Source organism: Coturnix japonica, chromosome 4 (assembly GCF_054131305.1).
Source record: "Coturnix japonica strain WE chromosome 4, WE-NBRP24, whole genome shotgun sequence".
Taxonomy (NCBI): Eukaryota; Metazoa; Chordata; class Aves; order Galliformes; family Phasianidae; genus Coturnix; species Coturnix japonica.
Window position 1 is genome coordinate 9,940,414 of NC_140666.1, and position 24,032 is coordinate 9,964,445.

The 24,032-nt window shown below is 45.4% G+C and overlaps 1 protein-coding gene and 1 long non-coding RNA gene across 7 annotated transcripts; one reads left to right on the forward strand and one right to left on the reverse strand.

Moving 5' to 3' along the window:
* Positions 1 to 313: 313 nt before the first annotated feature.
* ENOX2 (ecto-NOX disulfide-thiol exchanger 2) lies at positions 314 to 23,875 on the reverse strand. Of its 6 annotated transcripts, none has more exons than XM_015859992.3 (16): positions 23,839 to 23,875; positions 17,195 to 17,338; positions 16,383 to 16,514; positions 14,970 to 15,053; positions 12,605 to 12,760; positions 11,869 to 12,075; positions 11,113 to 11,346; positions 10,259 to 10,471; positions 8,668 to 8,774; positions 6,102 to 6,216; positions 4,565 to 4,746; positions 3,747 to 3,854; positions 3,120 to 3,176; positions 2,351 to 2,459; positions 1,750 to 1,835; positions 314 to 1,612 (listed from the first exon to the last, which is right to left on the reverse strand). In XM_015859992.3, exons 3-16 carry the CDS (start codon positions 16,477 to 16,479, stop codon positions 1,481 to 1,483), a joined length of 1,887 nt encoding a protein of 628 aa, XP_015715478.2. In that variant the 5' UTR covers positions 16,480 to 16,514; positions 17,195 to 17,338; positions 23,839 to 23,875; the 3' UTR covers positions 314 to 1,480. The 6 variants fall into 6 exon arrangements, 5 of the variants coding, with proteins under 5 accessions (XP_015715478.2, XP_015715479.2, XP_015715480.2 ...); XM_015859993.3 differs by lacking the exon at positions 23,839 to 23,875 and adding an exon at positions 21,955 to 22,529; XR_014945096.1 differs by lacking the exon at positions 8,668 to 8,774.
* Positions 2,397 to 14,846, forward strand: LOC107312511 (uncharacterized). Its single transcript, XR_014945099.1, has 3 exons — positions 2,397 to 2,535; positions 13,274 to 13,649; positions 13,977 to 14,846. It is a non-coding gene; the product is annotated as an uncharacterized LOC107312511 (long non-coding RNA).
* Positions 23,876 to 24,032: the final 157 nt, after the last annotated feature.

Sequence of the window (24,032 nt, forward strand, 5' to 3'; positions counted from 1 at the left end):
GACAGAAGCGCGCATTCACACTTCCGGTCTCCGTGCGGTGCAGGGCTCTGTCAGACTCCGCTCCTTCAGCCCGCACCGCGGCGCGAGTCGGCCCCACCGCGGGGCTCTGGGCCCGGCCTGGCTGCCTGCGGGCAGTGGGGTTAGGGCCCGGCCGTGGCCGTCAGCGTGAGACTGGGCCCAGAGGAGGGATGGGTGCCAAAAGGAGGATATGCAGGAGGCTCTGAGGAGCACTCAGTCTTACTTCTGGAGCATCATCTTTCCTGTATCAGGCAATGCAAGTCAGGTGAGAAAAAGAAAGCAGCAAGGCCGAGACTGGAACATAAAAAATGTTTATTCCTTAAAAATACAATGTTCGCTTGTAGTGACACAAATAACTCGGATTTCTTTAAAAGGGTTTTCACGTTTCCAGTGTAGCAGTCTTTCAGTGTCAGGAGCAAGGTGAGCAGGTAGCTCCCCCCAGCATGGGCGGCCTGGTCCCAATAGAAAGGTTTGTTCCACTCATTTCTGCAGCCTGCACCAGAATAAGCTACATGCAGGTCCCTCACTCGCTTCTACACCTCCAGGAGGTATCCACGACCAAAGCTCTGTCTGATGACAGCGTGGATTCTTTTTGATTGTTAAAGCATTTAACAGTCTGTCTTACTAATCTTCTGCAGAGGGCTGAGTGTCGTGATGAGAACACAAAGAACAGCCCTTGGGAAGGTGCAGCCTGTGCTGCTTCACGTTTTGTGAAGATCAGTCTCAAAGACAAAGCGGGTGGAGAAATTGGATGGTCAACAATTAGTAAAAATACAGGTCTGATGCCTTTTGCTCTTCCCAGATCAGTAGAAAATTAAATACCCCTCCCACAAAAAGTTGGATGACAGACTGATTTTGCAGTGCACACCCCAGAGGTACTGCTATAATCACACTCCTGGTGACACCGCCTTCAGTTAAAGCTTAACAGTTAAACCTTCAGTAGAGAAAAGAGCGTGAAAAAGAACTGATTGTTAGGCTCAGAGAGACACTGAGCTAATTAAATCTTCTGCTTAAACATATTTAATTTTTTATCATATAAATGTCTAAAAAAAGACCTTTTTCCTTTAGGTGATTATAGAAACCAGACAGTTATTTTTTCATATTTATCTCAGTGGACAGTCTACGTGTTTCTATCCATAAAAAGATGGTACAATGATAAGGAGAGATTTGGGCACACGAAACAGATACAACATTGGCAAAACACTTAGTCTACATGCCGTGCTTAAAAATATCAGACATGAACTTTGTACACAAAAATGTATCAAACAGCACTTTGCTTGTTAACAAAATAACTCAAAGAAGCTCCAGCACCTGAAGTTCCTCCTAGTGCTAAAAATTTCACTTACATTATTATCCCATGCGTGCAAGATAATCATCATAAACAGAGGTAAGAGGCATCCCAAGTTTTCTTGACACACACATCCTGCTGTCGCTTTCAGTGTTAAGTTGGTTCAGCTCGAGTTCAAGTCATTTTCAAGCCATCAAAGCCACAAAACTTCCATTTTTTCTCTAAACTGGCTCCAACCCCACTCAGCTCCTGTTTGAACGTAGTTTGTAGTCGGGTCATGAGAACTTCCACTTCTGTGGTGCAAATCTGTGAAAAGAAAAGGAAAATGTCACTAAAGAACAAGACACTTTTGGTTACAGAAGCCCTCTAAGGACTGGATATGTTCAAACTCAAACACGTTTCATTGGTGTTTAATTGGGAAATGAAGATATTAGTACACCTACTTTGCTGTCCAGGCGCTGCAGGTAGGAACAAATGTACTCTATGCTTGCTCCAAACGGGTGCACATGAAGAAACGTTGAAATTATTCCTGGGGAAAGGAACGTCACAAATGTCATTTCATGAGAATTATCAGCTGAGAACACCAGCTCTCTGCCATTGCTGGCACTGCACACAGAGATCTTATTTGGCATTTTTGGTTTTAAATACAGTGAAGTCTGGCCTGTGGGCTGTTAAATAGACAACAACTAACTGACGCAGCTGGCTAACACTTAAAAATATCACCTCTCACTCCCTGCCAAGCAATGGTAATGTGCTCACGACAAACCTCACCAAGATTCAGCAGGGGGCTATCATAAATGTGGGGATACAAAGCTAAAGTAGAGGGAAAGCAGAACTCTGCTCCAGCTGTACCAGGTCAAGGAGCAGGAAAAGACAGGTAAATGGGGAGAGCAGCACAGGTATGTGCGTCCTTGGTTGCAGAACTCGCACCTCTATAGGAATAATTCAAGAAACAAAAGGCAGTCACTAGCAGCTGTGAGGCCACTCTGAAGTAAATCCCACCATTTTGGGTCTCTAACATCATCTCTAATCAAAAGGCCTTACCAACTAAGAGAGCTTCTCGTTCTGATTTCACAGGGCTATTGCTCAGTGTCTTCTCAATTGGACATTCCTTCTCCTGGCTGCATGCACAAACTCTGGGCATACTGCTCTCCTGCAGAAAAAAATACACAGGGCCTGTTCCACACCAACAGCACGGGAGGCATACTTATACATCAAGCAGCAGCTTGGTGAGACTTGGCTTTGTATTCTTGTTTTCCTGTTTCTATGAGACATCACCTTGCTTTATTTATCTATCTATATATTGCAAAAGGCATCCAACACTCCAGAGTGACGTTCACATTGCTATTAGAAACTGCATGTCTGATTTACCAAACTAGGACTACAGGTAATGATAAATAAAATACCACAACAGGCAATTTTATCATCCCTTGGGTCACTTACATGACATCTGCTCTGGAAGATCCTTTAAAAAACAAAAACTAGACTAGATAGAAAGTTTTGCAGCAACTAATTCAGATGCACATACAGTGGCAGCATGATTAAGCAAGTGCCTACTGCCTGCAGAGGCTTTGAGATCAGAACTCTCCTTGGCTTGAATTTGCAGTATTGAATTAAAACATAAATTGCTTTATTTATTATCCTCAAAATAAGCTGCTATGGATAACTTTGAGTTTTTAACTTGTAAATATATAGGCAGACCATCATGTACCACGTTTGTACACTTTACAGCAAGCAGTTGCTCATTTTACAATGAGATGTCACTACTGCCCTCAATAAAATACCGACTAAAGCAGCAGAAGACTTTACTTACATTCCCTTGGCCATCAGTAACATCTCTCTCTTTGTCCTCTTCATTTGCTACACTTTGCTATATATAGTTTAAGAAAAGGAAAGATGGCTGATGTTAATGTGTTATTTTTATTCTTTAATATCCATCAAAGTTCCCATGCTGGAGATTACTGGTATTCAAACTATTTCAATTACTATAAAGCTAAGTATTTATCACCTTCCCTTCCCTAGACCAAGGCACAAAGTGGTGGGGTTAATGGCACAAAGTCAAGGAAGGACCTTGCACTTGCCTCTACAGCCCTCTCTGAGAGGTGTTTCATAGTATTTCTCACCTAACCTGTAGGTAGATGTATAGTTGAGTCTGCTGCAGAGGAGAGGACCATGCAAGCCCGCAAACAAAATACAGCCTTTTATCTGTTCTAGTTGCTTTTGATGTTTGTCTCACTGTTATATGAAGTAATCAGTAAGTTCACTGATGATATGCAACCTCCAAGTAATCAAGTGATTTTTTCCTAGCTTTCTACTACTGCACCCCAGCAAGGGCTAGGCATCTTCTACACCCTCTCCTTCCTTGCACATGCTAAAGGCCATGAAGTACAAGAACTGTGTTTACTACTGAAGAATAAGAAAGGATCCAGAAGTCACATACCTGCTCCTTAAGGGTTTCTAATAACGTTTCTATTTTTAGTTTGTCTTCTTTCACTTTTTCTAGCTCAGCTTCTTTCTTTTTGTATTCATCTTGAACTTTCAAAAGATGCTGGAAGAGAAAAGTTAAACAGTTCACAGCTCTTTCAGCACAGTTACTTATCCTGGCAGTGGCATATAGAGAAACTTGAACTCCCTGACATCTGCAAAAAGGAAAATCTTTTGTCTGTCAATTCCTGCCATTTCCTTACACACAAATAGCTGAAGGTGATTAGAGAAGGCTTCTCCAGCCAGCTCTGTTGTTACAAACAGTAATGCAATTCGTTCCTACCTCAGGCTCCTTCAGTGAGCAACCACAGCCTCCACAGCATGTCTGCAGATTCTCATTTTAATGAAGTGCTTAGCTGAACTATTGTATACTCTCTATACTTTGGCTATCAGTATGGCTTAATACAAGAGGGGATACTGTTAAGATTTACTGTTAAGATTTAAGATTTACCTAAACTCTTGATATTTGGCCTAAGGAAATCACAAAGAGTATTACATGATCTACAAATTTACATGAGAATGAACTTCAGTAAACTTCAGAAAAGGCTGCAAAGCAAGCTTGGGTTTTCCCACCTTTTTGCTCATGGTAGCAATCAGGACCTCATGGGGTTTCAAGGGAAGGTAAGCACACTCACTATTTCAGCAGTTTACAGCCAACATCACACAAGGAATTCATAAAGCATGATAAACAGAACGCCTTTGTGCCTGTGCTCTGCACCACAGCCCAGTTGCCTTTGTAGCAAGGCAACACAGCTGGATTGAAGCCAGGCTCACCTGCTGCATTCCCTGCAGAGCCTGCTGGAGAAGTTTCAGCTGCTGCTCTTTGGTTGTGTCTTCATCCCTGCTCGCTTTGCCATGTTCCTGCTTTAGGAGTTCTACTTCATTCCGGTAGGCATCCAGCTGCCAGCGCAGACTGTCATTTTCTTCTTTCAGGGCTTCCACCTGAGACACTAGTGCTGGAAAACAAGGCATGTAGCCTTGTATCAAAAATCAGAGCTGGGGATGAGCTGGCTCTCACAGCACACAGAGCACACTGACAGCTCTGCGGCTCCCAAGTCCCGGTTACAAATCCAGACTACTAAAGAGAGTTACTTATTACCAGCCTCTAGAAAAACACACTGCTCTGGACAAAAAACATCTCCTTAGGAGGAAAAGCAGTATTTAAATTGGAGGGAAAAAAAAAGAAAGAAAAAAAAAAAGAGAGAAAAGGCAAAAGAATGTGTCGGAGTAAAATGATGATGTAGACAAGAAAGTAGGTTTCCCAATGAGAAAAGCTGAAAGACTCTGGACAGGCTCCACTGCCACCCTCAGCCAGGAGATTATCCCCATCAAGCCACAGGATGAAACACCTCCATTAGCCTGGTGTTGATAAATTTAGGAATGGAGTTAATGACATTATTACTACAAAGACAGCTTCAGCAGGTTTCGAAGCATACCCACAATGCGGAATGCATGCTCTGCCACCTGCCCCTGCTTTCCTGTGCTACTTGAGCCATGGTTACAGGCTGCTGAGGCATTTATACAGGACTTGGGCACTGTACTCAGAAGGCTGAGCAAAGGCTACAGAATTAGGATTGGTGAGGAAATAAGGGAGGATAACATAGGAAATATTTTAATATCAATACATAACTCCCAACTGTTAACTTGCTGTTTCACCCAAATTCAGCAGATGACAAGTAAGAGTAAGTGACAAGGATTTTGAGTATTATAATCACGTTTAAAAACTTATGCAAAAGGAATGATTGAGAAGGCAGAAGCTCAATGGAGCCACAATAAACAATTACAAAATAACAACTGGTTGGAGAAGCAGTCTTCTTGTCTCTGTCACAGAACATAACCCTCAGATGCAAAAGGAAGAGTGTTATGTATGTATGCTCTGTACCTATAATTTGCTGCAACAGGATACCTACATCCAGAATTCAAAAAGGCATCAGGAGCTTGGAAGAAAGGAAGAGGCAAGGTAGAGCAGCTGACAGCAACAGAAATAGCTATAAAAGCCACTGCTTAAATAACCAATATCCATCTGTGTCATGCTTGCCTGTAAAAAGGTTTCCTACAGCTTCCTCTGAAGTCCTGGTATTGGCACAGTGCTGTGAACTTCTTACTGTCCAGGATTTGTATGAACACACAAAAGTTTAGCAAGATTAACAAAAGGCAAAGCAAGTACTAGAGACTGTTAAACCTGCTGTTAAACCTCAGCAGCAGAAATCTGCTGTTGATTTTGCTGTGAACAGTCAGATCTGAGCAGGGCTCCTAAAACAAACCACTGGAGAGGCATGTACTTTCATATGAACTGCAAAAACTAACTTACCTGATTCATCTGTTTCTTTCATTTCTGATGGATCTTCTATTTCTTCATCAGACATTTCCATTTCCTCCTCTCTTCGAATGCCCATTAGTTCATCGTTATGAATGTTACGAATTTCCTAAGGTTCAGAAACCAGATGTTTTTTAAATACAGATTATAAGGAACAGATTGTATGGATAAAGAGATGCAGGAATCTTAAGTCTGCAGAACACAGCTCCACAATAAAGGAAAAGGGAAATGATAGAAATTTTTGGCACAGTCTGCTCAACCAAGAACAACGTCTAGCACGAGCCAATCTATCAGCACAACCAACATTTCTGACTCTTCTATCTTCCTTCTAAGCCATGCTCTCTTTTGCCTAAGGGGAAATGAACATACTCTCACAGCCTGGATGAGCAGATACCTTTGGAATAACAAGGGGGAAAGGGCAAGAATACAGCAAACTTAAGCAGGAGTGACAGGGCTGGTTTCAGTTCCAAAACAACTGCTGTCTGCCCCAGAGACCACACATAAAATGGCAGCTGGGTTGAAGATCATAGAAAAATGTTCCTACTGCTTTTAACTGATTCTGCCCAACAACTAAAATGTAAAAGCTGGCCTAGAAGCTGCAAGAGCCTGCAGAGAGCACAGCACACAGTGAGGCCAAGGCTGCCCTGGCTGAACAGCAGGATATGCCAGGGCTGCTCTGTGGCTGAAGGGGAGCCATGAATGAGGAAATAAAAGCATCAGAGAGGAGAAATACTTAAGCAAGGTCTTCCCAAAGCAAGGAAAGAAGCTGGCTGGTAGTTATAGCAGTACGGTGTTTCACCAAGTCTCAAGCTGCCATGGCTTCTACATGAGCTGCCCTCAGCTACAAGACCCACCTGCACTGTCTGGCAAAATCATCTTAAATCACCACTGACAGAGCAGCAAAGACCCTGTCCCAGCCCCACAACTCCCAGTCCACACCCATTCCCCAAGCTGCCCTCCAAGCTTTCCTCAGATTCAATTCCAACAAAAGCTGTAGCAAGAATGTGTTGGGGGGCCATCTTCCTTTCAGAAATAATCCTAAGAATGCATGCTGAGCCCAGCAGCACCCCTGGAAGATGCCTCATCACAGGTCTCACTGCCTCTTCCCACTGGAAGAACTTACCTTGGAAAAATAGACCACTCCAAATGGAGAGCGCGTTCCCACCCCAACCATGGTAAGTAATCTCAAGCAAGCAGAAAAGAAAACAGCAGCACTAGGGCTCAGAGCACAGGCATAATCTGAATCAAGACTCTCCACTTAGCTTTTTGGGTATAAAACCAAACATTAGCTCCTCCATTATAGCTGCTAAGAAAGGACTAATTCAGTGGCATTTGGAAAGAAGTGCAATCTCATGGAGGGTTCTCAGCTGTGAACTTCCCCAAACAGTCAGAGTTCAACAAAGTTGTGAAGGATCATTTCTCTGCTGTTTACCTAAAGACTGTTCACTGAATATTATCAAACTCTGCAGATACTCCAATTTTCCTCAGCCTGCAGCTATGCTGAAAGGTGGTTTTTGCATATACCCAACCCCACAGACGAACTGCTTTTGGATAAACAGTTATGACCAACTTGTTCACTTTGCCCAGATTTACATACAATGATAAAATTATTTTAAAGGTGACTTTTAGCTCTGTTGGAACAGATTTGTTTGTGACAAGGAACACAATACATCAGGAAAACAAAGAATCACAGGAAGGCTTAGGCTGGAACCAATACTTCCCACGGTCTTTAAGACATCTCTGGCTCCCTGCAAACCCAGATCAGGTTGCCCAGGGCCTTACTCAGAACTCAAAGATGGAGATTCCCGTCACCTTGGGCTCTTCCACAGGGCTGAGCTGCTTTTCAGGAACTGAACTTGAGCCTTAAACCCAAATGGAACTTCCCCTGTTGTGAAATATGACCATTGCTGCCCACCCTCATGCTGTGTGCCTATCAGAAGAGACCATTTCTTCCTCCTTGTGACCTCCCCCTCCTCCTTTAAATAGCAGAAAGCTGCCTGTGGGGGCCCTTTCAGCCTTCCTTTTCCCAGCCCAGTTCCCTTACAATCTTGGCAGCCATCTGCCAGATGTTTTAGTAACACATTTCCTTTCACATACACCCCCCATTCCTGCACAACCTTTAAATCCTTATTTCCCCACTTAGGAACATCAGTGCATGAAATAATTGTACAAATACGAGAATATCTTCCCTCAAATCTTTCAGGCTGTCCAGCTGCAATTATTTCCAACTCTCAGGTCAATCAGCAGGAATGTGAAAAAACAGATCTCAGTGGTAACCCTTGTCTTCTTTCCCTTAGTCTCTCTCTAGAAATACCACTTGCTTTAACATTAAAAACAGATCAATATTCCACTTCAATCAGCACACAGATCTTAACACATTGCTACTGGTGACACAGATACTAACAGCAAATTCATTACCTGGAACACAAGAGACGACCGAGTAACTCCCATCTTACACTGTGAATTAAGATGTTGTTATCCACGTGAGCACTTTGCAAACTTAATATCCTAACAAGAAAGAGACTGGCTGGAGGATCTAGCACAATAAAAAATTACCAACCTCTGCTTGTTTGCACCACACGCTGATGTTCTTACGCTGAGCTTTCGTGAAATGGTCCCAAGCCTTTTGTTTGGAGGCAGAATGGTACACGGCCACTATTTGCTCGACTGTAGTATCAAATCAGCAGACAAATCAGGCCAGAATATCATCCAGAGAGGGCGAACAAGAGGAGTAAAGGAGTAAAAGAGTGGAATCAGGCAGGTGTTTGGCTAACCTTTCGTTATAACACTGTACTGTGCTGAAGCCATGCTCAGGACTCTGTGCCTGGAAAGGAAAGCAGGTGCTTCACCAGGCCAGCACCACAGAGTAACGCTTAACTGGGAAAACTGCATCTGCACTCAGTTGGGAAACAGGATGGCACGTATTGCACTGAGAAAACCATTCCACATGCAACAGCATTTATGAGTGCAGTGGGTACACCTGGGCAGCATTTGCTCTCACTGCTCGTGAAAGCTGGCACTTTGTATGCACTGTGGCCTAATGGGTACAGTCCCAAAGAGCAGTGCAACAGCCAGAGCACTGCGTCCTACACATCCAGCATCAACTTCTTTTTCTTCCTTGGATTTATTCTAAAATATTTTCCTAGAAAATTTGCAGAGGTTTTTGGAAATACAAAGTGCCTCCCCTGGGAGGAGAATGCAACCAACAGCACAAAGCACACCTGGCTGGCTTTCTCCCCATCACCTGTGATGCTGTAGTACATATAACTCTTAGGAAACAAAATAATCTCTCCGCTGCTTAGATTAAATAATAAATCTAGACATGTCCGAGATACCACTAGGTGCCTTATAGGGATGACTTGCATGCTGTTGACTATTACTACTTACTCTGCAGTGCATACTGCTTTTTCTTCTGGACCGTGTGCCCGTATATTGTTTTTTAACAGAATAAAATACAAATAAATCAAACATTAGACAATTAACTAATATAAAATCAAAGTTAAGAATGTTCACATCCTAGCCAAGAGGTTCAAGGAGATTTAGTAAAGCCATGGAAGAAAAAAGTACTCTTCAAAAATATATCAGACTTAATACAGAAGAGATGTGTAACAGGCTATGAACGGGCTGAAGAACTGTTATATATCACACTCTGGAACTAATGGAGCCTTGACTTAATCAATGAACCCTTGACTCGGGTTCAAAATTCTGATCTGCAACAAGTTTTCACCATAACTTCAACTGTGACTGAGAACAGGGTGTTGGGAGCACTCTACTGCATCCTACCTTTGATGAATAAATCCTGCACATTTCGCTGAGCCATCAGATTACCAGGAACTTACCTTGTCTGTACACAGAAGTGCAGTGTTGAAAAGATTATAAAATTACTAATAGACTATAATTAAAAGAGGAAAAAAATAAATAAATTAGGAATTCATCTCTCCTCCCCTCAGACTCTGACTTCAACAAAAGGTACCACAGGAAATTTCTGCCAAGGTAATGACATATGCTTATAGTTTAACTGCAGCTGCATAGATGCCATTGTCTCTTATGGTTCTTGGTGATTTTTTAGCATGATCTCACCAGACTCTAGAAATTAAGCATCTTCCCTACAACAACAGGTAGTAAACACTCAGTGCAGAAATACTACTCACACTGAACCAGAATCCCTGAGAGAGCAAGCTTGAACTTCTCTTTAGCTTCTTCCATCTCTTTCTCATGAGCTGCCTTCTCATTCACCAATCTGCGAATGTGGCTGTTGGCTGACTGAATCATGGAGTAGAAGTTGTTTGCGGTCCTTCTGTTCACTTCTCCACGCTCTATCCAGGTGAGCAAGGTCTGCACAGCTTCTGAGAACTTAGTTTCATCTGCAGCAAGAAATGGTGTCTTTAAATTGTGGAAGCACAAGTTTGCCTGTGCAGCTTTCAGAGCCTTTTCCTGCTGCCACTGAACTGCCCTCTCTCAAAGGCCAGCTTGCTTAGGTTGGCTGATGTGGGTTCCTGAAAGCACAGCATTACCCAGACACAAGACTACACAAAGGAGTCCAAGTTTAATTGCAAGCAAGCTGACAGAAAGCTGTAAAGGCACCATTAGAAAGCTGGAAATTTACGAGATGACTTGATATGCCTATTTAAATGTACTCTCTAGTGACTGCAAATATCCTCTGACTGAAAGAATCAGGACATAAATGGGGTTTAGGTTTCAGGAAAAACCTTAGAATGGCCTGGGTTGAAAAGGACCACAACAATAATCCAGTTCCAATCCTTCTGCTGTATGCAGGGTCTCTAACCAGCAGCCCAGGCTGCCCAGAGCCACATCCAGCCTGGCCTTGAAAGGCATCCACAGCCTCCTTGGGCAACCTGTTCCAGTGTGTCACCACCCTCTTTGCAATTTAAAACTTTACTTAAACACGAACAAAAACAGTTTGGAAGAAACCAAAGTCAGGCATACATTTGTTCTTATAAGACAACCATGCAGACAGGTAGCTGCAGGCCACAGAACCATTTACCTTTCAGCTTCTCCGCAACAATGCTGCACTCATGGTCAGAGTAATGCACAACAGGAGGTGGGGAGGGTGGGTGGAAGCGTTCCTCTTCCAGCCTCCTGCGATGGCGCTCCTCCCTTGCCAGCATGCGCTGCTTGCACTCCCACTCATAGAGGTCATCCCGAGCCTGGGCAAAATCCACGTGCAGGCGCCCAGTGTCCTTCTTGTCAGTGCTGGAGCCCAACCTGATGCGATAGCCTGGTGGTGATGACAGCAGTGTTCAGATAGGATAAGCAATTTACAGAATCACAGAATTATCAAGGTTGGAAAAGACCTAGATCATCCAGTCCAACCATCACCAATAATTCCCAGCTAAATCATATCACTCAACACAACATCCAAACATTTATTGAACACCCCCATGGTCAGCGACTCCACCATCTCCCTGGGCAGTGCATTCCAGTGCCTGACCACCCCAATTTAAACAGAGTAGAACCTCCCTCTGCCTGTCTGTGACTCCCACAAAGATAGCAAGACCCTGAACAGAAGAGTTGATAGTTTGCAGAGGTCTACAGTACCCAAGGTAACAAGGCATTTCTCTTTTTCCTATCAGGAGCAGCTTTTAGATATTGAAGCAGACAAGCATTAAGAGCAGAAAAAGAGGCCACCCGACACCACAGAAGACAAATGGCTATCAAGCCTATAATCATGACCATACAGAAATCACTGCACTCACAGCCCAGAATTTTAAGCTTCCACCTGAGTCAGAAATATACCTACCAGAAAGATACAGTGCCTTGTCCACCATGAATTCCTCCGCAAAGCGGATGTGACAGAAATTCTTCTTGCTCTTCCGAATAGCAATGACTTCTCCACACTGCTCAAACACTTCCATAATGATCTGCTCAGTTCCATTTTCCGGCAGCCCCCCAACAAACACTGTCTTACAGCCTGGGGGCCTCTCTCTTGTTGCTGGAGGGGGCAAATCTGAAGACAGCAAAACAAAAACAGGCCAGGTTTGTCAGCATACTTTCCATACATCTGCCCACCTGCCCTAACAGATGTCCTAGTTTCCTTCAAATGTATGAGTTAGCCACAGTATATTTGATTTGATTGACAAATAGTTGTACCAAGCACTGCTGAGGTGCTATATAACAACAAACATGTTTACTAGCTCGTTTCCAAACAAAACATCTGGGGCTGAGTCAATTTCCTTCACAGCAGCTGATCTGGTGCAGTGCTTTGGCTTTAAGACGAAAACAGTAACATAGAGATGTTTTAGTGGTTGTTGAATATTGCTTACACAAAGACTCTTCAGCTTCCCATACTGCCCTGCCAGCAGGGAGGCTGGAGGAAAAAATATAATGCAATGGGTGAACAGCTGGCTGATGGGTCTGTCCAGTCAATAGAGGGTTTCTACATGGCTCTTCTCTGATACACACATTATGCATGTATTTTTCCATACAGATGTGCAAATTCATAGGTAGAAAGGGGACAAAATATAAACAGACGTTACGTGGGTTAGGTGGGAAAAGAGTGCAGCTCTTGCAGTGAATGATCTCCTTCACAGCAGGCATGTCTGGAGGAATGGGAGGAGGGACTATCCCCAAGCCTGGCATCATGGGGTTGATTGGAGGGATTCCAGTCATCATCCCAAGAGCAGGATCAAAATCTAAATGGGGGAGAGAACAAGGGAATCACTTTTGGACTCATACAGTAATTGTTTGTTTGGACAGCAAATGAAATACTCCATCTATAAGCAAAAGTTACCTAAGTAAACATGAGAGAGGGGACATTATCACTTACCTCACCAGAACTTCACATTTGTGGCCTTGAAATAACCTCTAAAAAACTATTTGTCAGCTGCCTCAGATAGACAGATATTCTCTGTTCACATAAACTGCTCCCCTTTCCATTCCATAGACACCATCTGCAATCTAGCACCAGAACCTTTCCCAGTAAATACTACATTACCCAAATAAAGAAAGTAGGAACTTCAGCAGTTAACAAAGTTCCAGAAGAATCCTGGGTAAAATGTACAGCAGTATTTAAGGAAATGCTTCACCATTAAGTGCAGTCTACAGTGACAACACACATCTTACCTTGCTCAACTTGTACCTAGGCTTTACTCAGATGAAGTCTGAGCACTAAATAAGACCTATGCTATTCTGCTTTCTGCTTTTAGATTTACCACCAATGCCAACTAAAACCAAAGAGAGCAGTCAAATGTGAGCCATTTCATCTGTTCAGAAGCTGTGAACCCTGGGGAAATCAATACTTTCAGGCAACCAAAATGGAATATAGTTAAACACTTAAATAAACACCTTACAAAGGAAGCTCATGAGTCGATAACATCAGCAGCTAAGGACACCCAGCACCACCAGGCAGGTTGAGACCCCAACTGCAGATCACCTTCTCTACTGTCTACCACCACTTCTCTCCCCGTAGCAGAAGAAGCTCTGAAGGCACAGTCACTCCCCAAAACACCAAAGGACACTATCACTGAATATGCAGTTTTGAGTGCTGCAGAACGGGCTGGAGCTGGCTGCCTTTTTACAGAGGTAAGCAGATAAGATTTAATTTGCAGGGCATAGATGAAAATTGCCAGTAGGCAGAATGGAGTGGTGCAGAGATAGCATTTTCCTTTGATCTTAAGCTGGCACCATTTCTTATGCTATACATATTGCTAGTGCAGGGAAACAATTTTGTATTCTTCACTTTGCAAACACTACTTTTAAAACAGCTCCTTCTTGGCTCCACAGCCATCTGGGTGCACGACAGCTCTCAGTGCACAAATGGGATGTCTCAGTTTGGTAGATGAATTCAGTTTTCCTTTGTAATTTGAAACATTTTGTTTAGGGCTACATTTCTATACACTTTACCTACAGTGCTTTGCTTACAAGCGTTGCTGTTTGCTTTACGCCACGTGTGAATGGTGCCAACAGACCCAAAGCAAAAGCTCCACCAGGAAACAGACTTCAGAGGAAGGGAAAAAGTCTTCCTACACCACCCTCAATCCCTGCTAAGCTTCAAGATGAGGGTCACTGTGAACAGCTGTGACTTTCAATGGTAGCGCTCACTGAAGATATAAGGCAGCAGGAGAAAAAAGACCAGTTTCTGAGCAAGTAAGTTCCTGACCCAAGCTGAAACAACAGAATCACCACTGAAAGCTAGCTGCAGTCCAACAAGCTGGAAGGAAGAGGAATGACCAAAGCTCTCACTGTGGGAAGGAGGGGGAATATGGACCAACAGCGACCTGCTGGAAAAATGCAGCCACTGTTGAAATGCCCATGTGTTTGAATCTAGAGATCTGCTCACCTCCTCAGCACAATTCAGCAAAGGTACATCTATGAGATCAAGATTATTTCAACACTCACTAGCAGAAAACAGAGAAAGCAGGGGAAAAAAAAAAAGGAGCTGGAGAAATCAGAGGGATAAGAAATCCAGGATGGGTATTTCTCTGATTCAGGCTTTAAAAGAAAGCATGAATTGATACAATTAACAGAAGCAAAAGAACTAGCAGAGAAGAGAACTACACTACAAAGAAAGGTAGAAAGTGTATATACAGGGGGAAACAGATCCCAAGGTCTTTGAATTTGTGGTGAGCCTCACGTTTTATTGCTCCAACAGCAACACGCTGGACAACTTGCCATCTTGCCTACGGGTCTGTTCTTCCTGTTAATAAGCTTATGCTGGCCTACAGCCATGAGATCTGAGAGGCTTGCAATGCTAATTCAGAAGAGCCAGTCTCCATTAGCAAGAAGGAAAAAAAAGAGATAGAAAAAGAAGCCCTCGAGGACTCTAAGAAGTTCAAAAACATCAGGCCTGGCAGCTGCTGTTTGCTGAAAGCCGTGAGAACTTTTATATAAAACTAGTATTACCTGGATGGCGTGAAAGATGATGTGTATTCATTTTAGACATTGCAGTCTTGTCAAAGCATCTCACAACTACATGCTTTACTTCATCTGTAGAAACAGAATGAGGCCAGTAAGTTCTCAAGCATTTTCAAACCATTTTTTTAAAGTGACCTGAAACTTTAGTCTCACCTGACACTGAGCAAAGATGGTCCAACTCATTTCAAGCTTCCATCACCTCTCCTCTTTCACTGGTACTACAAATATGTCTGGTCTAAACTTCAAACCATCACTGTGCTTTTCAACAGATCCATATTAACCAAAGTATTCTGCTCTCTTGCACTCGGGTCACAAAAAAAACCACCGTGCTCCTTCTAAACCACTTTGAGTCATCTGTCTTGGGAGCAGAAATCCTGATCTCAAAGAACAATCTCAGAAGGTTCAGAACAAACACTACTTGGAAGCCTAAAGTCTTCCCTGTTTTTACAGCAACTTCAAATTTGTGTGCTCTCCCAGGACAGAGTTTTACTGACTTTTATTTGACACACATATATGAATGAGAGAAAAATACATGAAAGCATCTCTTACAGCAAAGACAAATGTGAAACAAGGCCAAGGGAACAGAAGAGTACAGTCTGCATGCAAAATTCATATCAAGTGATATAAATAGCTAAATATAGGCTCAGCTGCACAGCAAACTACCTGTACTGTGCCACCAGAGGAGTAATAGGATCGTAGAGTACCACCAACGCAGGCCCTCTCTCCTTAGGTATGAAGGCAGTTATTCAGGCATGAGACAGCATCCTTCTCAAGTGCTTAACTGTAGCAGAGTACTGAAACAGTAATTTCAACTCAGGATTTTGATTCACAGGACCATCACACTGCTGTGAAACCATGCATAGCACAGCTCTGTTGCCAGGAGCTCTTTAACATGCCCTGGACAGGTTGACTCATCCCTGAGCAGTACTCCAGTCTATCAGGTGGCCATTTCTTGAGCAAAATCTTCCATTAATTTCTGCCAAATCCATTTCATTGCCGTATTGGTTTCTTCATCATTCCCCTCCCACCCTTCAGTCTATGCAGTTTTAGTTCAACTTAGAATAATGTGTTACCTGGTATCATTGGCTTCCTGAGCTCTGTAGACATGTCTCATGTGGAACACATCCCCTGCTGGTTTGCTGCAGTTTCCTATAGGTATGACCCACCTTCCCACTACCCCAGTAGCCACTGTTTGCATCCATAAACATGTATTTCTTCTGAACTCAGTTTCAGTATCAGTGGCCTCTAGATACATTGCTCATGGACATAAATACATTTCAAATGCAGCTTACAAACGCGTACTGCATATTAAAACCCATTAATCCAACTCAGCTGACACAGGTTCTTCCAAAAGAAACATCTGGAAGAAAAGGTGGGCACAGTCTGGATAAAGTCACACACCTGGCAGGAGGGGCTGTCCTGTCATCCCCATGGGAGCCATCCCCAGGTTATTCATCGCAGTGGCCCAGGCAGTTGGGTCTGACATTGGCAAGCCCATTGAAATGGAGTCTAGGTTTAGATTTCTGCCACCATCTGTTAAGAGAAAATAGGTGATTAAGAGCTCAGTGTATACCTTCATTGCTCTGTAGGACCAGTGTTGCTTGGCAAGGCTCTGCTGTATCAGCATGCAAAAGCAGATTTGACCCCACCACACAAGAAAGGGCTGTCTGAAAAAACAAACGTCCCTATCAAGTAGATGACATTTCAGGGATGCAAGGGAAAGCGCTGACTTCCAAGAGCACTTAAAATTCTGTTTTTTGTAATGCACAGCTATAAGGGACCCTGAAGGAACACTGATTAAAGATAAGAATTTATGAAGAAGGAACAAATATTCTGCATGTATAAACTGCCACAAATGCACTGAATTCAGAGACGGCCAGTCTGCTCACGCAGAGAATATTTCCAGTGCCACCTGGAGACATCTCTTCCATGCAAAACAGGGAAATGAAGCAATAAACAATTACACATTTCTGAACACCCCCAGCTCCCTTGATCTTATTCACAGGAGAGGTGCTGCAGCCTCTGACCATCCTCATGCCCTCCTCTGCACCTGCTCCAACAGCTCCACATCCTTCTCATGATGGAGGCAGCACTGCAGGTGCGGCCTCACAAGGGCACTTTCTGCAATGACACCTCAGCACAGCAGTTGGGTTGGTCTGCACTTACACTGATGCCTTCTCTTTTGCCATATATCAGGCTGCTACATGGCTTACCTGGAGGAATATTTGTTCTTTTCCTCCTCTTGCTTGGATCACTTCCATTCTCAGTTGGGCTTTCCGACACGCATGCACCACTCGGGCTGCCAAACTGCAGAGATTTGCTGTTGCTGGCAGGATCAAAGGACAGATGGTTTAAGCCTGAAATACAAAAATAGATTCAGATACTTTATAACAGTTTGCAGTGCCTTAGTATCACCATCACGAAAGCAACGTCCTGTTCCACGTGCTGCTGGTGTCCTTCAGACCGCTGAAACAATTATGCCTCCTGTTTATCACCCTCAGTGTGCCCCACTCAGTGCTATGCTCACATCATTTTAAAATGTTATGTACAAACAACATCCCCACCACCCCCCCGGACCCACACAAATCAAACTGTGTGATGCCATAAACCAGGGGTGCACCTCTCTTGCTCTGTACAGTATTTCCCAGTTCAGAAACTTGGAAGCCAGAAATTCATTGTTTCTTCCAACCCATAATAGATGTTTATCTTTGCCTGGTTCGTCACCAGTAGTGACTTCACCTGAAATCATTTACTAGCGAAAACATGAGGCGTGCCTCGCTTGCAATTGCTACTGCTATTTTTAATCAAGGAGGCTGGCAAGCAATTGAGCTCTCCTGTAGCCAAAAAAGAGTGTTCAGCAATATGTTCCCTCAGGAAGGAGAGCTTGCAAATCCAGCTGGGGATCTACAAGAGATATGGGGAAACAGAGCAAAGAGGAGACAGATCCTTAAACAGCCAGCCACCATACACAGGAAGAAAACCTATTTTTGCTCATTTGAACCAAAGGTGACTGAAGAAAAACTGCTTTGCAGCTTCCAGCGTGTTTCTGAGTTCAAGGGATTACATCCACTTCAGAGTAAACCCGTGCTAAGTCACCTGTTAGATGATCCACAAACCATGGCCAGCTACACCTCATGTTCATGCCAGCAGAACACAGCCCCCATCGTTCCTGCTCTTTAGCTTGGCCTTTTACTCAAAACGAGAGGTGGTAACAAAAAGGGACTCCAAGCAACTCCATGTTACCAGAAGCTTCAGAAATCCAGCGCTTTGAACGTAAGCTTCAAGCACAAAACCAATGCCAAGTTTTGTAGAGGTACACTGCCCTCCATTGAGCGATGAGCCCATGATTCCATCTTCTGTTGCATTCAACACTTGTAGGGATCCAGAACTGAAGAGACATTAGAATAACCTGCCCTATTTATCTTTGTCTCAGCAAGCTGACTCCAAACTCCAAGTCAATGCAAAAAAATAAAGCCCTGAACCAATAAGAAGTGATAAAAATAGCTGCATTTCTGCTAAGGTACACATATGTTCCGGGGGAAGCAGCACAACTACAGAAGCATCCAAGCTGACAACGATGCTGCCTCACAGCACCGAGGGGCTGAAGCACGGCAGCTATTTCATTTATACCAAACCTTCCCCAGGCATGCTGCAAGCTGGAGGCAGCACTGTAATACCTATTCTAGAGGATTCCACTCCCCAGAACTTGCTAATAAATACAGTTGCTGTGTATGGCTGTAAATAGACAAGGGAGTGGATGCAGGGAGCCTAAGGGGGCTCTCATCTCTGCTGCTGAAAGGTGAGAACACCAGAAGCAGCCAAAAAGCTGAGTGCTGTTCAGCTGGCAATAACAATAGCTGCACCCAGCTATGCAAGATGCCTACGGCACTGCTTCTTAAGTGCTCCGAAGTCAAAATACCACTGCGGCCATGAGGGTTCAGGAAAACAAATCACAGATGCAGCAGGTTAAAAATAGAGAGGGCACACATGGTAAAGAAAAAGCAAAAAAGTAAAAGAGTGTTCAAGAAGTGTCTGGATGAGGTGCTACAAGATGTGGTTTAGTAGCTTAGTGGGTAGCAAAGGCAATGGGAGGAATGTTGGACTGGATGATCTTGTAGGTCCTTTCCAACCTTGTGGTTTTATGTGATTGTAATAATTATAAAAGTTACTTTATTATCAAGTATTAAACTTCAAAGCATGTTTTCTCACACTTGGGTCAAGCAGAACATACCGACCCCAGGCAGACGCTGCCAGTGTTGGGTCTGGCTCAGGGATGGACAGTCAGTGCTGCCTGCAGGAGCATCACACCACACCAGCACCTGAGTGTGAATGCTCCTCACCCAGACCACTGCTTTCCATCCCACTGCAGAGCAAAGGCAGCTATTTAATGCAATTATTTCCATCACCACTTTTGGAAAAATATAAGGCCCTTTAGCTACAGGCCAAATGCTGGGCTGTATGGAAGATAAAGGGTGCACCCACAGTGCTGCAGCACTGCCAGGCAGCTCCTGTGCCAGCAAGGTGCCCAAACAGCCCAATAGAGCAGCACGGGGCAGGAGGGAGCAGCCCCGCTCCCAGCTGCCCTGCAGCCATGTCATCCAGCCCAGGCCTTGCTGGAACTCCCTGTGATCTGATTCAGCTTGCTCCCCTGGCAGACATGAACACAGCTCTGAGGAGCAGATCGTTTTCTGCTAGGATCCACATATCTGAGTTGCCCACAGAAGGTTCTGCTGCTAATGCGACACTCAGGAAGGAGAAGAAACAGACCTACAAATGCTCTTAAGCCTTCAGCATGACTGTCCACAGCCTCCCCACGAAAAAATAAAGCACTGCATAACTGCAAACCAGCAGGCAACTTGTTGTGTAGCAGCTGTGAACCCGCAATGCCCCCCTGCTTCCAGCAGGCAAATTAACAAGAAGAAAGCTATAAAAGGAGAAAAGACTGTGGTAATGGAGTCATTATCAAGTACTCCTTTCTCTTCTTGCCTTGTACCACGCAGGAGCAGAGGGGAGGGGGTTGCTGCTTCAGTTCCAAGTATAAGACTCTTGAATGGGTACAGACCACTACTGCTGATTCAGCAGACAGGCACTGTGTCCAAGAGCTCCCAGTCTCATCAAGATAATTAGCAGCAGCAGCCTAAGTCTGCAGCACAGTCTTTTAGAGATTATATTCAACATGGAAGAGATAGAAAAAGAGAATTTTCTCTCATACCAGGCAGGAAACCCTGAGTGCCACCCAAGAAGCTAATCTTTTCAAATGAGAGAGAGAGACAGCAGGAAAGGCTGCAGTGAAGAGCCAGCTCTTCATTTGGACCTCTGTATAATCAAAGCAGCTGCATGTTTTCAGCCTGGAGAAGAAGAGGCCTATCAATGTGTATAAATATCTGAAGCCAGGATGCTAAGATGATGGAGCCAGGCTCTTCCAGTGGTGCATGGTGCCAGGATAATGGTCCTTGTGGGCCCCTTCCAACTCAGGATATTCCACAGCTCCAAGATTCTGGGAGATGACAGCCAGCACAGCTCCTCCTCCCACAGCAGCCCTGAGAACAGCAGGCTGCTCCAAGTGGTCTTCAGCCCTGGGTTCTGCTGGGTCCTGCCTGGTCTGATTGGGGACACATGGCAGCCACCTGCTGCACCCAGCAGCTCCACCAATGCACAAAACTGCCCATCACTCTGGGTCCGCACTGATGCTATATATGGGTTTAGGAAGGGCCTGAATACAGAAAGGAAAGATCTCAATGTTCCAGGAATAAATCAGGGCAAGTATCTATCCTTGCTGGGTCCCATGCCAAACCCTTGACAAGACTTCATTTTCCAGACACTAGCTCCCACTAACAGAACTTGACCGTCTTGTCTTAATGACTAGCAAAATGTATATGTGTGTATTTAAATATATATACATTAAAGAGACTCAACTCCATTTTAACTGGAAAGCATTGCTTTACAAATCATTCCTTATACTGACAGCGGCAAACACTGACAGTGATTCCCCACAAAGACACAAAGTGGGGCAGCTCACCACACAAGGCTTTACCATCGTGTTACTTAAGGCAGAACCCCAATAGGGGTTTCACCTCAGGACTTCTGCAAAACCCTTCCCTGCTGCCTTCACTCAACACAAGCTCTGCCCACGAACCCAGCACTGCTTGGGGGCACACAGAGCTGCTCACCCCAGCACAGGCTCTAGCAGCAGCAGCCTGGTACTACTGCTGATCAGGCTCTCAGACAACTTTCTTGACATCCAACCGGTTAATGAGAAGAAGGTATACAGATCCATCCCCTGTAACTCGAATCAAGTACTAACAGGTACCCCGACACCTTCATATGCCTACAAGCATTTCAAGCACATGCTTAGGAAGCCCACGGAGTTTACACCTGCTCACCAAGCTTCTCACTTACTCAGCATCCAGAAGGGAGAACTCGAGAAACGGGCTGACGCAGGCTTTGCTATAAATATGGATGTATCTTTTGCCAACATCGACCAATACACGAAATAGGTATTTCTCAACCTGAACAGCGGTCCTTTTTCTTAAACAGGACTATATCTATTTACCATACAAAACTCCCATCTGATGACAAACCACCTGTTCTGAACGTGCTTTAAGAGAAAACAAAGTGCCTAATATCTGCAACAATTGATTAGAAAACACAGGAAAGATAACAGCAAGGAAGGCAAAGAAGAAAAGCAGAGAGGCTTCAAAGTCACACTTCCAAACCAAGCATTTGCTTTCTGGATCTGGTTCCAGATCCCTGGGACTGTGCACCGTTTTCTATTGTATTCCTGGCTTCACTGTCACAGTCAGAGCTCTATAATCATCAGCTGCCAGTCACGCCATTGGTACAGGAGCTGCCTAAGCACACTGAAGAGATCAGTAAGACTTAAACAATTACTTCTATCAACTCCACATAATCCTACATTCTAACAGGTCTCATCCAGACAGCGTGAGAGAAGCACACAGAACACACACTGTACCTGCATACTGCACCAGGAACATGGCAAGGTGCTCATAATACTTCAGTATTTCAGCCAGTTTTCCTGCCACTGCCAGCCTGGCTGGCTGTGTGTCTACAAAGGTGCAGCTCCCTGCTCAGCACCCACTCCTGGCTCAGCAGAACACAAATGAAGGTGGGTCCTAATGCACACACAACTGCTGTGCTTCCCCACGTGGGCAGTTGCCAACGGAGGCACCAAGAGCTCAGGTTGGGGCAACAGTTCACAGGCTGCAGCCGCATGTGTCACCATCAGTCTGCTGTGAGTGACACCCACGGGCTCGTTCCTGGATGTGGGGGAAGGAGGTGAAGGAGCAGGTGGTAAAACCATTAGCACTAAGTAAATCTGAATTTGAGAGGGATTTCATACATCAATGCGCTAAGCACTGGCAGGCAGTTAAATAAACCCTACGTGCACGCCTGAAATTAGGTGCCTTTGCATAGGAAGATTAAGGTCTCGTAATCCTTGAAGAGGCACGTAGCTCGCTCCTTGACTCTGGAAGCTTACAGTGAAAAGAAATATCAACTTCAGACAAGGTAATTACTGCAGCAGGGTGCTGTAAAAGAAGAAGAGGTGCAAAGAGTCACTGTCTTTGGCTGTGAGGATGCACTGTTTATAATACCAAAGGGCTGCCTGAAGTGTTTTCAAGGAAAGGCATTCACAAAGCACTGCCAACACAGCTGCAGAAGCACAGGGCTGATCAGGCTGGGTATGAGCCGGGTTCTAAATGAACAGAAAGGAACATATTACGTACTGGTGTATACAAACATGGCCACGTACACCCAATCCAACACAAAATGCTCCACATCTATGAATTCCTGCAGGCAGGACCGTCACCGGAGCCCAGTGCAAACACTGAGCTGAGGGCTGAGTGCTGTTCTGCAGAACAGGGCCCTGAAGAAAGGTACGGGCAGCTCACAGCTCCAGATCCAGAGCATCAGGGAGAGGAGCAGGACTGCAAAGTGCCCACAGAGCAGAGCAGCCAGGAGGCACTGCAAGGGGATGGGGGCACTGCAAGGGGATGGGGGCACTGCAAGGGGATGGAGGTGCTGGCACTGGAGGAACAGCAGCAGAAAACCTGGGGATTAGGAGAGAAATCTCACACCATCTTTGGAAGGGGTTCAGAATGCCTCTGTAGCAACACCTTTGAAATTGCTCGGAGATCGAAGCTCATCTCCTCCACGAGCTGAAGTCACTGATACTAAGAACATGACCTTAAAGCAAGAAACCTGACCTTACGGTGGCTTAGAGGGAGCTTTCAACAACTTAGCACAGCGGGCTTTCTAACTAGATGCTATTAAGGCTCCCAAGGTTAAAAAACAGAGAAAACAGCTTCTCGGCTTGCAGCTGGGGAACGAGAGACGAGCCCAGCAATTAAAACACCAACAAAAGCAGCCGCGTGCAGCCCAATGCGAGCGTGTCTCGCGTGTACCGGCCGGGCCGCCGCACCTATCGCCGCAACGGGGGCAAATAACGACGGCAGCACGGAGCGCGTGCGTTCAACGCCCCGGAACTCCGAGCCAAGTGTGCGGGGCCGCAGCACAGGAACGGGGCGCTGCCGCCCGGCGGTCCCGGGGGAGCGGGCGCGGCACGGAAGCGCTGCCCGGAAGCGCTGCCCTCCGCCGGCACGGCCCGACCGGAACCGCCGCCCAACGCGCCCCGCTTCGGCCGCTCCTTGCGGTACCGGAACCGCTGCTGACCCACAAAGGCGGCCCGGAGGCTTCACCGCGCCTTCAGGCCCAGCTGAGCCGACAGACGCCGCCCAGCTCTGTGGCTCTCGGCTCCCGCACACGCGGCGCGGGCTGACACGGAAACAACCGCAAACACCCGCGGCCCGGCCCGGCCGCACTCTCGGCCCGCACTCACCGCCCGCTCCCGGTCCCGCTCCCCGCCCGCTCTCCACGAACATCCGCCCCGGTCGGCCCCGCTCAGCGCCCCCCTGCGGCGCCGCCCATTGGCTGCCGTGGCGCTGGGGGCGGGGCCCGGCTCGCACTGCACGCCGGGAGAGCGGCGGGGCGGAGCGGGCAGCACGTGTCCCATCCCGGCGGCCGCTCCGTGCA

Excerpts from the sequence above, each read along its gene's own strand:
- ENOX2 (XM_015859993.3), bottom strand. The coding sequence starts at position 21,976 with ATGTTCCTGGTGCAGTATGCAG. Across the intron at positions 16,515-17,194 it reads AAGAACAAATATTCCTCCAG|ATGGTGGCAGAAATCTAAAC; the intron begins GTAAGCCATGTA and ends TTCTCTTAACAG. Across the intron at positions 1,836-2,350 it reads ACGAGAAGCTCTCTTAGTTG|GAATAATTTCAACGTTTCTT; the intron begins GTAAGGCCTTTT and ends TCCTTTCCCCAG.